The sequence below is a fragment of the Alosa pseudoharengus genome, unplaced genomic scaffold (assembly GCF_046254945.1).
Source record: "Alosa pseudoharengus isolate Yale_2024_CS ecotype anadromous, Long Island Sound unplaced genomic scaffold, YU_APseudo_1.1 YU_APseudo_1.1_scf_14, whole genome shotgun sequence".
Lineage (NCBI taxonomy): Eukaryota > Metazoa > Chordata > Actinopteri > Clupeiformes > Clupeidae > Alosa > Alosa pseudoharengus.
In genome coordinates, this window is record NW_027468609.1 from 25,941,391 (window position 1) to 25,956,975 (window position 15,585).

Here is a 15,585-nt window from a genome sequence, read left to right on the forward strand (position 1 = left end):
GGCTGCTAATTTGCAGTGACCATAACATATGGTCACTTTCTATTGTAGTGTGGCTACTAAAAACTCAGCACTGGTGATACAGATTGATAACAAAAAATAGGCCCAAACAATGGCCTAGTGTCCAATGACACAACCACGTTGTAATGAAGTATTGACCGCCATACTAGAGCTACACTCTGGGTTTTTTTTTTTTCCATTAAAGAAGCAGGATTTTTTTTAATTAAATAAGTATAATAAGATGGGTAGGTAAAGAGTTAAATACAAATTTGTTTAGTACAATAGATTTTATTATTGTCCTGTGATGTGGCTTTAGGTTAACCTTTTCTGAACGGTCACAGTGTTTTAGGGAAATGGTCCGTCTTGCTCTCTGTTAAGTGCAGTTCTGCTAGCATGACTTGAGGTAAACAAATCTTTGTTTATTTCATTGAAAAAGACTAGATTATGAATAGGGCCATTTATATTGGTTCCCAAAGACTGGGAACACCAGAAAAAACATCCGGGAAACACTGATTTCTATAATAGAGAATATTTTTTTTTAAAAAAAGCCAATTTATCATGGCTCGTTTTGATGGTTCATGCCTGTGTGGAAGATTTTGAACAGGTAATTTTTGTTCCAAGAAATACTGGTACCAACATTTAAATGGCGCCACATTTAATTAATATGCTGGCCTCTGGCCTGTGTGAAACAATCCTCCCTTGATGCAACTACTCACACAGCCGTTCACCCTCACCGCTCCTCTCTCATTTCATTTCAATGTCCCGAAGACTCCTGGTCGCCAAGATCCCTATTAATCGGAGTTTGCTGTCCTCTTTGTCTGTCTGGAATCGGAGGGGAGATATCCAGCGAGGGATGACTCCTGGATTGCCTCCGCGCCCCTCAGACATCCTGAGGGGACTTGACTCATGGCAGAGAAGGCTGAAAGCTGGTCAGGGAGGAGTGTGACTCACATCCTGAAGCGTACTGTCTTGCCCCCTTACTGAGGGATCATGTATTGTTCATGCTGTGACCTAATGATGGTCCTTTTCCTGCCTTTTGCTCGCTCCACCCAGTGTCCTTTTTGTCTTGTGTAACATAGCTGTAGAAGGGCATGTCCACCTTGTATGTGGAACATACATCAGTGTTTCCCATACATTGAGTTATTTGTGGCGGCCCTCCACAATATCAACATTGACCACCACACAATGATTTTCCAGGTTGTACTAAATTGTGCTTAAATCTGGTTAGCATCATAACCTGTGCTAATTTGTTAAAAGCTGTTGCATTCGAGTTAATTCTGCAAACCAACCACCACAAATGGAATTCAGTTCTCTGGGATACACTGTACATTGCTGCCAAGTGTAAACTCAGGCTGTTGTAGCCAGACCCTTGGATATTTATTCTGTGAGCAATACATGCTTACACTTAAAATGACCTAGAGGCTATGGTTAACCAAAAATGCCCCATCCCTTGGCTTTCTGCCCATTTCTTGCTGCCAAAGCCACGTCTGCTCTCTCAACCATTCACCTTCACCTCCCCTTCGCCTCGTGCTATGTACCTACACGGCTGTCACGTGGTCTCCTCCCTCACCTACCCTCTGGCTCGGCCTGCTCCGCCTCTCCTCCTCCTCCCCAAGGGGCCGGGTGTTGACAGGCCACGGATCCCAACAATGCTGCTCTTTCTTCTCTTCCTCTGCCCCGGGCCCCCGTCTCAGTAGCCACTATAGTCCTGCTGGTGCCAGGCTGTATGGTGGGGCTGTCATGATGCAGAAAGAAAGAAGGAGAGGGAGACGGAGGGAGGGTGATTTGAGAGGGAGAGAGAGAGAGAAGGAGAGGGAAGGAGGGTGATTGAGAGGGAGAGAGAGAGAGAGAAGGAAAGAGAGAGGGAGAGCAAATTGATGAGCATAAGGAAGAGCATAAGGGAGAGACAGAAGAAGAGTGAGAATAAGAGAGAAAGACGGATGGAAAGGATGAGCTTGATTGCAGATGGCACAGGTGAAGTTGGGCCCTGGCACCCCGTCACACGCCCTGGAGCACACGCCAGCAACACCGCGCGTGTATATTATTCATGCATCTTATTGTTCCTCTCCGCACCCACTGTAATAACCGCACCAGCAGTGCCCTTTCGCCGATCATACTGTGCCTCATTATGCCACAAATAGTGCTCACTTTTTGTTAGGCGGCGGTAATATATAGCAACGAGAACAGCCGTTGGAATGAAGACGGAGCATGTACAGCAGTTAAAACCATTGTTCTGGGATTGAAGCTGCAAAGTAGTGGAAAGCCCAAAAGGTGGCCTTTTTATAATTCATGTATCCATTGTCTGTACTCCGCATTAAGAAGATTCAGTCACAATCTCGTCTTTCGTCACATGCTGACCATATCCTGTAACCTGTAGTAGGTTTGATTTGTATTATACCGTGGTACAGGCTTGGTGCTTTGAACTCTACGGGTCTGGGTTTAGGCCCATCACCTGTGGAGAAAACACAAGTGCAGTGTTTTCATGAGGGCTCTCTTGCTGTTTCATCTCTACATATGTAGCAAAGCAGAGGGAAGATTACGCTGTTGTTTGATTCTCTCCAGTTTCCAGACAGATGGTTCTCCCATCAGATAGACAGGCTGCTCTCAGTTCATAGTGCAGGTAGTAAGTGCCTAACAGAATCAAGCCTCATCCACACAAGAACAAAATGTTTTGAAAATTATATTTTCTCTTTGCGTGTTCAAAAATGTTGCATCCACATCACATTGTTTCCTGAAATATCCTTGTCCAGATGGAAAGTCAGAAACTAAGTGCTAGCTAGCACAGGATCTGATTCATTCGAATGACCCTTTCATGCACCATGACACTGCTGTCCTCTGTGCCTAAAGTTAGTGTGGTCACTTAGTGATTATGATGACCGAAGGCCCGAGTGCTCCTCTGTCCTCTGCTCAGCTGTGCTGGATCAGCCATCGAGCTTGTAACACAACACGACCTCCGTTCTACCAGGCTGCCAATCAATAGCATCCCTTCCTCTCAAGGTCATCCATATGTCCGATAAGAGGCCCTTGTCAACACCTGCTAATGTTGGGGCCCGTTGAAAGCCTAAGGAATTTCTGGTTGTCTCGTCTTTTTTCTAAAAAAAACTTTTTTTGCCACCCAACTGATAGAATCCCTGCTGTATGAAGTGGCGCGGAGGGAAGTGAATGGGCCCTTGGTGGCTCTGGCTGCTTTATCATCCGCGTCAATCTCTAACCCTCTGTCCCCTACCCTGCCCTCCCACGATCCAATCTATCCCAACCCGATCCAATCCCAACCCAACCCCCTTGTCTGCTCTCAATCATTCACCACATCTCTCTCTCCATACCACACTCCAACTATGAATTGGCTGCATGAGTCTCATTGAACTCTCTCTTTTTTTTTTCCCCCCTCCTCCTTTTTCGATCGGCTCCCCTTGGGCAAGTGCTGGCATTGAGCGGGCCGCCAGTGCCATGCGTTTTTTTTTTTTCTTTCTTTTTTCACATGCACCACAAATAGTCAATCAGTAAAGCCATGCATGTGCAAATGTCATTGGCGGTAGGGGGTTTGGTGTCACCCCTAGTACAGATGAGGATGACGGCTGGAAGCCAGTTTTTTTTCCCGCTCTCTGTATTCTTTTTTTTTTTCTCTTCTCTTCTTTTTTTAAAGAGTGTTCTTTGTGTGAAGCTTTACGGGACAGGATGTTGTAAACCTGCGGTAGGGAAAGGGGAACCAGCAAGGGAGGTGTGGATTCAAGGGTGCTTCCCTTTGGTTGTCTCTGGGACGGACAGGTCTGTGAGTGACACATGGAATGTCAGTGGAGGGGGTCCTAGGGGACGGTTACTGGGCAGCGTTCGACGTCACAGCATTGTCTCAACACAGGAGGGAAGCTTCCTGTGTTTGACCTTCCACAGAGACCTGCAAGGATAACTTTTGCATCTGTGTGTGTGTGTGTGTGTGTGTGTGTGTGTGTGTGTGTGTGTCTGTGGTGTTGGGGGTAGGGGGTTCATGTTTGGTGTGTTCATCAGATAAACGGCACCAAGAGTGGTGATCAGAATCCAGTCCAAATAAACCACCCAGCACAATCACACATAGTGCTGCTGGTCTACAAATGCATTGTCACACCCATGCACACGACTCTCTCCCTAATCAGCCCTTGCTATCAAAACATCATTATTATAACACTAACAGTTCCCGGCTATTTTTGGGTCATTGTTGCTAATGGATGCCCATTGTCTCGTTCTCAGGAGCCGTTTGAAGATGGCTTCGCCAACGGAGAGGAGCTGACCCCGGCCGAGGAGGCGGCAGCCAAGGAGGCGTCCGACTCCAAGGGCGTGGTGAAGTTCGGATGGATCAAAGGCGTGTTGGTGAGTACGAAGAACAGCCGAGTCTGGTCACTGGTCAGGTGGGACGCCTTAAAGTAAAGTCAAGTGACTGGTATTTAGCAGAAGCTTTGTCTATCTAGTTGTCTACTGTATATATGTGTCTATCCACGGACTAGCAAGAGAATTTCACATGGGCCGACCGACTGTCAGGCAGTGATGCAACCACTGTCCCACTGTGTGATGCCTCACAGCTGAATTCACTAATGACTAAAGTTTGCACTTCTCGCATTTCATAACTTGTTGTGGAAAAAGAAGACACAATGTACATTTTTAATTCACACTCATTCTCAGAGCTTTTCAACTAGATCCAAACCTTTCACAAGATCCAAACATGTGAAAACCTGTTGCAGCAGTAAATATTGTGACAGGATTTTTTTTTTTTAAACCCCCAAACTGAAAACAGGATAAACCATGTGTAAAAATCATACACATTGCCTGTCTGTGGCACAACAAAAAATGTGCTTAGCAGGTCATTAGTTTGATATGTATCCTGTACCTTCAACTACAACTTAAGGCCATAACCTCTCTTTGGGCAATTAACGTTTGATCTCTCAATAGGGTGCCTGCTTGGAACCTAACGAACGCTCTGTGGAGTAGTGCTCTTGAACGTTAATGCCCGTGGAGATCCTTTGCTATCCCTTTCGCCCACTCAGCCAATTTGCTTTTGCCTGCTGAAGAGCTCCACATGGGTCTGAATAGTCGTGGAAATGGATTCTCCTATGCTTCCTTTCCCAGTCATTCATAGGCAGTGGTGCATTCATTGCTGACGTGCGTTCGGAGAGAGGTGAGCTTTGTAGCAGTAGACATTGGACAGTGAAAGCTTAACACCGTCATTTGCTCAACCCTGGAATATCATCACTAACACCCCCTCCCACCCTCCCCCAAAAAAAGGAAGTAGGAAGAGACAAAGACGGTGCCATAATGTGGGCTTTCCTGTGTTTAATTTTTGGTAGGGTTTTGATAGATGTAATGCATTAGACTCTTGTTGCTGGAGTTCCTGGCTCACTCCTGGTTCTTGTCACCCACTATGTATTATGACATGTGAAAGACCTCTCTTCCCTTTGCTCAGCATCAACATTGGCCTCTTCTTCTCACAAATCCTGAAATGACAATTGTGCTACAAGCCAAATCTTTTTTCTTTTTAACTAGAGCACTCTTTTTTTTTTTTTTGTACTTTAAGTTAATTCTTACATATCCAGAAAACTTACATATTCAGAAATACCCTAATAGGTTTTTTGCATTCAAAGTTAAACTGTGGAAACATTTGCTTTTTCATCATAGAAACCCACATACTGATGTCTAACAGCATTTTAGGCCACAAGCCCCCAGCTCTTATTTAAAGGGGTGGTTCAGGATTTTGGACATAAGACCTCATTTCCAAGTAAGCAAGTGTGATATTTATCAGTGGAGACCGTTTTCAACACGTTTCATCCAGTCCTTCTAATTGCAGAGTTCGCAGGTGCTAGGCTAGCGCAAGTCAACGGTATGTGCTAGCCTGCCACTAAAGACAGTCTTACCCACTCTAAACTACACCTGAGGCAAATTCCAGACAATCGATGTAAATGTCTGTGTTGATAGAATAGTGTAAGAAATACAACTACCCTTGCATCGCGTTGCAATAGTTATACTTTGGTCCCTGAAGTTGTTAGTAGTCATTTTGCAACTCAGCGGCGGACTGCTATTACCAAGGCTACTACTAGGTATCCCCATTGGAGTGCGCTTTATTGTTTACTTTTCGGCGCAGTACTACTAACCGGAGAAGTATAATTCCGCTGCTGCTAAGAATCTAGTCCCTCAAAATGTAATGCGATTGTTGAAATGCAAGGATAGAATAACGTTAGAAATAACACTATCAATACAGACATTTACATCGATAGTCTGGCGTTATAATTTGTTTGCCTCGGGTGTACTTTGGAGTGGGTAAGACTGTTTTTAGTGGCAGGCTAGCACATACCGTTGACTTGCGCTAGCCTAGCACCTGCGAACTCTGCAATTAGAAGGACTGAATGAAACGTGTTGAAAACGGTCTCCACTGATAAATATTGCTTACTTGGAAATGAGGTCCTATGTCCAAAATCCTGAACCACCACCCCTTTAATGGTAGTCGGCCCCTTGACTTGTCATTTGAACACCCCATTAGTTCCATGGCCACGACATGGGTGGGATCCCGGCCTAGAATCCTGGATCCACTAACATGTCACCATAACCACCTGATGGTGGGGTTAGGTTTGAGGAACGGCTTTTGGTGGACTGTCTGTTACTGTGTGTGTGTGTGTGTGTGTGTGTGTGTGTGTGTGTGTGTGTGTGTGTGTGTGTGTCTGTGTCTGTGTCTGTGTCTGTGTCTGTGTCTGTGTCTGTGTCTGTGAGTTTGTTTGTATGTGTGTGTGTGAGAGACTGAGTGTCTGTGTGAGCGTGTTTGTCGTGGCCTAAAGTACGTGCCTTCGCTAACCTCCCATACCCTTCCTTTGTGCAGGTGCGATGCATGTTGAACATTTGGGGGGTGATGCTCTTCATCCGCATGACATGGATCGTGGGCCAGGCGGGAATCGGTAGGTCACACCATCGAGCCGAGTTGGGAAGGCTGTGTGAATTAGCGCCGCTTTAATTCGCACACAAACCACTTGGCCTCCAGTCAGTAACACCCCCTAACCCCCCTCATCTTTCCCACTCAGCTGCTAAATGTTGCCGAGCTGTGGCACATGCAGTCAACTGTCAAACCCCCCTCCACTACACCCTCCCAACCCCAGTTCATTCTCCAGTACCATCGCTACTATTCACACACCACCTGCAGAATGTCCGAAACGTCAGAAGAAGAAAGCAAAACAACGGAATTTTATTTAATGAAATGAGTGGATTAGTTGAGCTGTACACAAGTGATCAAGTGATTTTTGTACAGATGTGCAGACACAGCTGATGTAGAGATGTTTTTTTTTTACTTAACTTTTGGGATAAACTAACTTCTTGTTTAATACAGAAAATGTTTATAGTCTGTTTCCATTATTCAATTGTTATTATTTCATTTTCATTCCACAGTGTACTCCTGCCTTATTGTTGCCATGGCTACCGTGGTGACCACCATTACTGGCGTCTCAACATCTGCAATTGCGACGAACGGCTTTGTACGAGGAGGTGTGTATACGTATCTAGGCTTATCACTGCTTATCTGTGTAGCCTAAAGGCAGAAATCACCGCTTTCAGCTGTATTCCACTGTAGCCCGAAAATCCAAACCCTGTGGATAAAATCGTTTAAAGCCAGTGATTTTTATACCAAATTATCCTCTGTGTTCTTTTTATTCTGAAAGACATACTTTATAGGAGCCAAAAAATGGAATCTTGTAAACAAAAACTTCTAGAACGATTGGAGAGCAGCCAGTGCTCATTTAGCTCACAGATGCCCCCTGAATGGGCAGTGCTTCAGCGAAAGCAATGCCATAGCCTGAGGTACACAGATGCTCACAACAAAGCAGACAGCAAAAAAAAAGCAGCATCATTGTTTTGTTGTCATGGTGCAGCTGTGGTGAGAGTCACCTGGTCTGCCCTCGGGAAGCTGTCTGTCGGTGAGCACGCTCCGCGCAGGTGTAGAGTGGAATGGTGTTGAGGAGAGATGGAGGGGAACCGGAGGGGTCAGATCCTCTCAGTTCATTAGGTAGTGCCTCTCTCATCTCTCTGCCAATGCTTTGGGTGTTGAGTAGAATATATTGCCCTGACATCTACTTAAAGGAGCTGAAGTGCGTGTCAAGGGCTTGTAAGGTAACATAACTGAACTGATGACCCTTCTAGTCGCTCTTTGTTTAGCAGCAGTCCATGAAGGTTAAGTTTATAAATGTTCTCTTAAATAGATAAGGGTAAAAAAAAAAAACATGCTTTCCTTGACTTCCAAAACCAAGGACATTCACATAGTATGTTTGAGCCCCACATCCGCCGTCAGTGAGTTTAATTAAGATATCCCTCTACTTGACTTGTCATCACCTCTATCTCTTAATCTCCCCTCTCGCGCAGGATATTGCATAAACTGCGGGAGTCTTGACAGGAGTCCGATTCTAGGAGAGATTAATAAGATGCTGTAGTTGTTGATGCCGCCTGATGCCAGAGTCAATGGCATTCTGATGTAGATTAGTTTAACTAGCTGGTCATGGGACTTTGGCTGATAGCTTTTGCTAGTGAAGTGACTCATTGTGAAAAATGAAATCAGAGACGCCGCTAAGGGCTCATCACTGGAGCCGGACACAGACGAGAGGTCACGTGAAGGTCATAGTGTCCTGACCGCTATTGGATCCCCATTGAAGCTCTCTGAGTAAGACATAATATGCAGCAGGCTAACGCTCAGCAAGGCACATTGGTAGCCATTTATATCATGTTTTTTTCCCTCTTGTACCCTGTTCTATCAGACAATATTTTGTAAACACGGCAGACGAACTGGCAGCAAATGCAAACATTTTGGAGATAAACAATTAAAAGGTCAGGAAAGTGTTTTCTGAAAACGCACCGACAGCCTGCACCAGCATATTCCCTTTCTCTCCCAGTGTTGCTAATAAAAATCCTGCCTTCATGTTTATAGTTTAAAAGTTAAACACATGACCATGGTGCTGTGAACATGAATATAGACACCACCATATCTCCATAATACCATAAAAGACCTTTCTGTTTTTCTTCATCTTGCCCCCCCCCACCCCTCTCCCTTTAACCCTCACTGTTTGTTTACCTTCTCTTCCTCCCTCCTGAGAGCCCTTTCTTCCTCTTCTCCCCTGCTTTCGTTCACTCTTGGCTGAGTGTCCTCTCAGTAAACCTGACTACCTGCCTGTTTATTTTAGGGAGTTTTATGCTGCCATCACCTTTTGGCCCTGTCCAGAGTGACGCTGGTCACTGCCGGTCTCTGGGACAACACCTCCTGCTTAGTAGCCTTGGAATGTGTTTCCGCACAAGGCCGTCTGAGAGCAGGGCCCAGTGGCTCACTTGCGTGAGCTTACTCCCTGCTCCACTGACTTAGCAACCACACAAAAACCCAGATCCACAACAAGTGAATTAGGGGTAATCTTTTGGTACTCTGGAGCCTTACTGTATCCATCAACAAGTGAATATCCAGACTCAAAGGACTAGGATGGAATTTTACTGGCTGAGTATTGATGTTTTATGTGAACTCTGGGGATTTATTAGTTAGCAATTTTTTTTTCAGCTTCTGAGGACTGGAGGAAATTGCTTAGTTCTGATGGAGAGAGAAGGAAAAAAAAGTCTCAGAAACCTGGAAATACTCAACTTTGACATGGCGTGAAAAGCAAAAGCTATGCTGCATTCATCCCACCATAAAAGAGCATTCTGTGTGGCGACTCTGGTCTGAAAAGCCCTGCGATTCTCACTCAGAGCCATTTGAAAGGTGGGCGATAGCACTCAGCACGTTGCTCACAGTTCTCGCAGCATGTGGGGAAATTCAATAGTGTGTTCCTAAAAACCCTGGGCCTGTTTTTCCCCACCTGACTGTCCAGGGAGGTGCAGTGTTTGACTCAGGCAATCTGAAATTAATACAGGATGCCTCCCGACAGATCGGTCCGGGGCGAGGACGGAAGGAAAACAATTTGGAATGTTTCGATTTTTGTTTGGGTTTCACAGCTCCAGTTTCCTATCTTTTTTTTCTCAAAAGGGTAGAAGAAAGGTTAAGTCTATAGACGAAGATAGGCAGGTATGGTCATTTTGTTTTCTCAGACAACACTGTAGGAGACTGCCTATTTCATTGACCTTCTGGACTCTTGCAATGGTTTCACATGGACCAGATCGTATCGTTTACAGTGGCAGGCCAGGCTGGAGATGACGCCTCATGGCGATCTCGGTATCTATCTGCTGATGTTTGGTCTACTACAGTGGTGGCAGGATAAACAATGCAGGCATTAAAACCAGCAAAGGAAACTTGTCAGACCAAATGGATCAATGAAGCAGGCATTTCAGACACCTCTGCAAAGCTCACTTCGTTTCAGTAGCTCCGTGGCATTCACTGAACTCATAATTTTCTAACTTTCAGATGTTTGAAATTACCTGTAGGCCTATTGTCTGTGGTAAACGTTTTAGCGGGGTTCATCATGTTTCAATGTTATAAGTTACTGTTGCAGCAGATGACGGTTAGAAATGATTGAAGTCACATGCCGTGAATGTGGATTACTATAATACCCTGAACTGCTAGGCTGTGAGAGATTTAATCCCCCAGAAACTAATCTTTCCAGGTATTCCAGAAATTCCCATGTCCCCTACTTTTAGCTTCAAACTTTTCAAAAAAATTCAGGGCCAATCACTGAACACCACTCTATTCTGCATAGCATTTTAAAATATTTTTTTTATTCACTTCAATATGGATGACTGCTTTGGCAGAGTACAGATTTTTACAGTCTATGGTACAGATCCACAGAGATGAAAGACAGAAAAGCAGTCCTCAAGAGTTTTCGTCCATCTGCTCATAGAAGGTGTACAGAAATGTTACTACTATTAGTGGAACAAATTACGTAGACAAATCAAGCAGCTGGAACAAATTTAATAATCATTCAGTTTCAAAGAACTTGCACACTTGGACTTGAATATGCAGGCCTCTGATCACAGCTACACTTAGATGCTAGTGTGTGATAGTTGGGACTGATCTAGGTATAATGTTTTACATTTTTCAAATGTTTTCTATTGTAGGAGGGGCCTACTACTTGATATCAAGAAGTTTAGGTCCCGAATTTGGAGGATCCATTGGCCTAATCTTCGCCTTCGCCAACGCTGTGGCAGTAGCCATGTATGTTGTGGGCTTTGCTGAAACGGTGGTGGAGCTTCTCCATGTAAGAGGAGTTTTACCTTTTTTTTTCACCCCCAGAACACGAGTCATGGTACCATACTGTTATCACAATAGTTTACACAAGCTAAGATTAGCCATATCAGCTGTATGAATGACGAGGGTATACTCAAACACTTACTGGAAATCCTGTGTACAGAGTGGAGATTTGTGTTTGTAAACGCCATCTTGATAGGGTTTCTAGGAATTTAATTAAGAACAAATGATGGTGACTGTATTTCAAGGTCCTGGCTACTCCATTTCCAGTTTGTGCTTAATGATATGACCTTTTAAAGCATTTGTTACCAACTGCTTGTTTTGGGTTTTCTCTCTCCAATGGGTGTACCACTTTCTTTATTTTTTCAGTCCGTGGATGCCGTCATGCTAGACCAAACGAATGATGTTCGGATCGTCGGAACCATCACAGTCATTCTCCTCCTGGGTATCTCTGTCGCAGGGATGGAGTGGGAGGCCAAGGTAATGTCCAGTTGTGTCTCCATGCCTCCTCAGGACCGTGATCAGGGTTTTCGAAGGATGGTGGTTTATTTAACCCTTAAAGGTGTACCGTCACACCTTTAGTGTAGTGTGTGTGTGTGGTCACCTAGGTCTGCAATGTTTGCAGCAGGAGGACTTCAAGTTGGCTTGTCGCCATAGTACATATGAGTCATTTCAGAGCAGTCAGCAGGTATAGGATGAGTCATGGTGCCGATTTTATTTTTAAACTCAAAAAAGTCAACTCAAACTAAATTGGAGAAAATTAGAGGAAGTTGACATCATTTTCTTATTTGTGTGGTTTACTTTTTAAAACATAATATTAGAGGTTAGATCCAAGCATTTCACAGAGGAACAGATGCTCAGAGTCTTTTGAGCTAGGTTTTGTTAATCACCTTTTGCATGCATGCATAAGGAAATAATGTAATTTGAATAAACGTTTTATAATGTATTTAACCACTGTTTTGTCTTTCAATCTGTAGGCCCAGATATTCCTACTATTCATCTTGATCTCTGCCATTTTCAATTACTTCATCGGCTCCTTTATCAAAATAGAGTCGAAGAAAGCCTATGGCTTCTTTGGTTACGACGGTAAGAGTCTTCTCATGATCCAGAAATGGAGGATAAGGTCGTCGCTGTTTGCACTATATCTGGAAATTCTATGTAGCAAGACGGACGACGAGTAACATTCTCTCTCTCTCCCTCTCCCTCTCTCTCTCTCGCTCTCTCTCTCTCTCTCTATCTCTCGTCCTTTTTCATCCTCCTTGTTTAGGTACTATCCTGTGGGAGAACCTGACTCCAGACTTCCGAGGGGAGACGTTTTTCTCTGTGTTTTCAATCTTCTTCCCAGCTGCCACTGGCATTCTTGCTGGTGCCAACATCTCAGGAGATCTTGCGGTACGTTCCCGACGTTCATCTCTCTGACTTCTGCAGTCAAATGGCAGCAAACAGATTTATTTTATGGCAAAACGCTTAATCCATCATTACATGGTGGATATAACAATACTTTTCATATGTCTGAGCGCTTTGTGATTTTATCGAGACGTGGTTTGTGTTCACAGGATCCACAGCAGGCCATCCCAAAGGGAACACTTCTTGCCATTCTCATTACTGGCATCGTTTACATGGGTGTGGCCGTCTCCACAGGTACGTGTTTGGATGAAGTCTGACCTATTCGGTTACCACTTCACTGTAGGGAATGCAGGAATGTTCAGGTTTGGGGGTGTAATTTCTGCCATTCCTTGTTCATATATTTAGACATGTGGATTCCACCTATGTTGTAGATTATGAAGAGCATCCAGATTTTGGCTTAATACATTGTTAAACTGAGCTCAGTATTATTTGTTGTGCTATTAAGTGCTCTTTTACTAGAAGGTATAACACATTCAAATTGGTTGCTCATAAGCATAATTGGGCTTCAGCCTATGAAATAAAATTCATCTGCTCAAGTGACATGTTTGAAAATATGAGCGCGTCCAGGGAAACTCACAAAATGTTTTCTCTGTCCATTCCCATGTTTCACTCTGAAGGCGCCTGCATTTCTCGTGATGCCGCTGGACCTACTGTCACACTTAACATGACTACTGGATTTGTCAACTGCACCGATTTCTCCTGCATGGACTTCTCCTATTGCAAACCTGCAGAGGGAAAGATCGAGTCCATCTGCAAGTTTGGCCTTCACAATGACATGCAGGTATGTCCTTTTCTTACCCTTTCAACAAACCCAGTGTGATTTAATTAGCAAAGGTCTTTTTCTTCGTTTTATTTGTGGATATTGTCAATCATACGGTAAAATAACTGTATTGTGTTGCTTTAAATGGTTGGTGTAATGGTGGATTAGTTTGTGCTAACTGCTTTGGCTGATCTCCGCCCGCACAGGTCATGAGCACGGTGTCTGGCTTCTCTCCACTCATCACCGCAGGCATCTTCTCAGCCACGCTCTCGTCAGCCTTGGCCTCGCTGGTCAGCGCCCCCAAAGTGTTCCAGGTAAGTGCTGATGGAGTGAGTTGAGTTGTTGAGTTGAGTTGTTGAGTTGAGTTGTTCCTTCAGCTAAGGAATTAAATATTCATTGATCATGCATTAAGTAGGATAGATGATGTACATTTAATTTTTTATAAATGCCATATATATATATTAACAGTATAAAAAAGGAATTCAATGTGTCTGTGCTTTTTCTTTGTCACTAGGCTCTATGCAAAGACAATATCTACCCAGGAATCGGCTGGTTCGGCAAGGGCTTTGGCAAGAACAACGAGCCCCTGAGAGGCTACATTCTCACCTTCTTCATCGCCCTGGGCTTCATTCTCATTGGTATGTACCAAAAATAACCCCTTTACTTTGATGTTCGATGTGGAAGTGCACGTCTAGTGCCATCACCTTTTGAAAGTGAAAAAAAAAAAATTGGTCGAGGAAGTGAAGTGAATGTAGTAAGTAAATTGTTTATTGCTTGTTGGACATAAAAGGTTGCTACCACTCTAGTAGTCAGGGATCGGGGCTTCCAGATGGAACACCTGATGGAGTTGACACCATTGAACCCACAAGAAAGGCATTTAGGCCGAAGTTACTCCAGGGGAACTGTCTGTGTTATTAGATCACTGTAAGGCACTCTGGATAAGAGCACCTGCTAAATGACATATTCAGTTGATGTTCAGATGATGATAGATAATGTAATGGATGGTGTTAATGGTGTACCCTTTTTGTCTCTTTAGCGGAGTTGAACGCCATCGCTCCTATCATCTCGAACTTCTTCCTGGCCTCGTATGCCCTGATCAACTTCTCTGTGTTCCATGCGTCCCTCGCCAACTCTCCAGGTAAGCAGCTCACCCCATTCCTCCCTCTCTAAGAATGGCCTCGAGCAACTTGGCCACTTATTATCCCTCTCTTCCAGTCGCAATACGAGTCCCTAAATCCTGTTCGACAGCCTCCAGCTCCGTCATGAATCATTCATAGTCCAGGATGTGCATCTGCAGGCGAGCTGAAGCATGTTTTATCTGATTAACCCTTGTCCAACCCTAGACAAATGTCACCCAATAGCTGAAATTAGAACTCACTCTTAACGTGGGAAAACATACTTTTAAACAGTGGTTCTCAGTGGCCATTGTTTGAGATGCCACTGGGACTGGAAGTGGCTGAGTGATTGCGAGAATAGTATAAAATAAGGCTCTTAACTTGAGATTATGACATGTGCAATGTGTTTGCCATTTTATTAATTTCTTGTCAGTAAATTTGAATTGACCTTTCTCAAAATATGTTTATTTGCCCGTCAATGCTTAACATCCCCATTTAAATTGACGGCTTATGTTGAAGTAGAACATGGTCTATTTACAATGCACGTTAATTATTTTCTATTACACACTATTGCATTCATGGTGTGATATCATGTTTGTTTATGTCTGTGTAAAGTGGTGTGTTTTTTCCTTAAAACCAAAGCTGTTGAAGACGGCCAGGTATAAATATATATATTTTTTCCTCCTAATTTGTTTATGTCCATCTGTCGCCATGACACCCATGTACATTCATGTACGTTCACACAGCTACAACTCAGTGACTTAAAGGGTACGTTTTTGATAGCGGCGTTTAACTTTGAACCGCTGACATTTTAGCCATGTTGCTCTTAACCAACTCTGGCCATCAAAGGGCTACACAGCCCCATCCGTGACCCATGAATGAGGTTCAACCTCAGTTATCCGGTCAAAGCCTCTGTGTTTCCATGGCAATCTGCACTATACAATGGTTGCTGTTTGCCTGACCTAAACTCCTGAGAGGGTTAATTGGTGGGGTCAGTGTTGTCCTTTTCTGGCCCAGAGAACCTTTAGACACAAAAGATGAAAAAAAAAATGTTGTGTAGAATCGTGTGACGTACCCTTCAGGTCATCTACACTGTGTTGTGTTATATTACAAAATAACAGTGTACAGTTAAAAACACTTAAAAATTCTTAATTGCT

General features: G+C 43.9%; 1 protein-coding gene across 1 annotated transcript in view; it reads left to right on the plus strand.

Annotated features, from left to right (window-relative positions):
- slc12a2 (solute carrier family 12 member 2) overlaps window positions 1–15,585 on the plus strand; it is a 63,026-nt gene that overhangs the window by 22,537 nt on the left and 24,904 nt on the right. Inside the window, exons 2-13 of the mRNA XM_076284373.1 lie at window positions 4,219–4,338; window positions 6,830–6,905; window positions 7,390–7,485; window positions 11,017–11,156; window positions 11,516–11,626; window positions 12,124–12,232; window positions 12,414–12,538; window positions 12,703–12,787; window positions 13,171–13,334; window positions 13,520–13,627; window positions 13,828–13,951; window positions 14,350–14,451. Coding sequence (XP_076140488.1) covers window positions 4,219–4,338; window positions 6,830–6,905; window positions 7,390–7,485; window positions 11,017–11,156; window positions 11,516–11,626; window positions 12,124–12,232; window positions 12,414–12,538; window positions 12,703–12,787; window positions 13,171–13,334; window positions 13,520–13,627; window positions 13,828–13,951; window positions 14,350–14,451 — 1,360 coding nt within the window. The remainder of the gene's footprint in view (window positions 1–4,218; window positions 4,339–6,829; window positions 6,906–7,389; window positions 7,486–11,016; window positions 11,157–11,515; window positions 11,627–12,123; window positions 12,233–12,413; window positions 12,539–12,702; window positions 12,788–13,170; window positions 13,335–13,519; window positions 13,628–13,827; window positions 13,952–14,349; window positions 14,452–15,585) is intronic.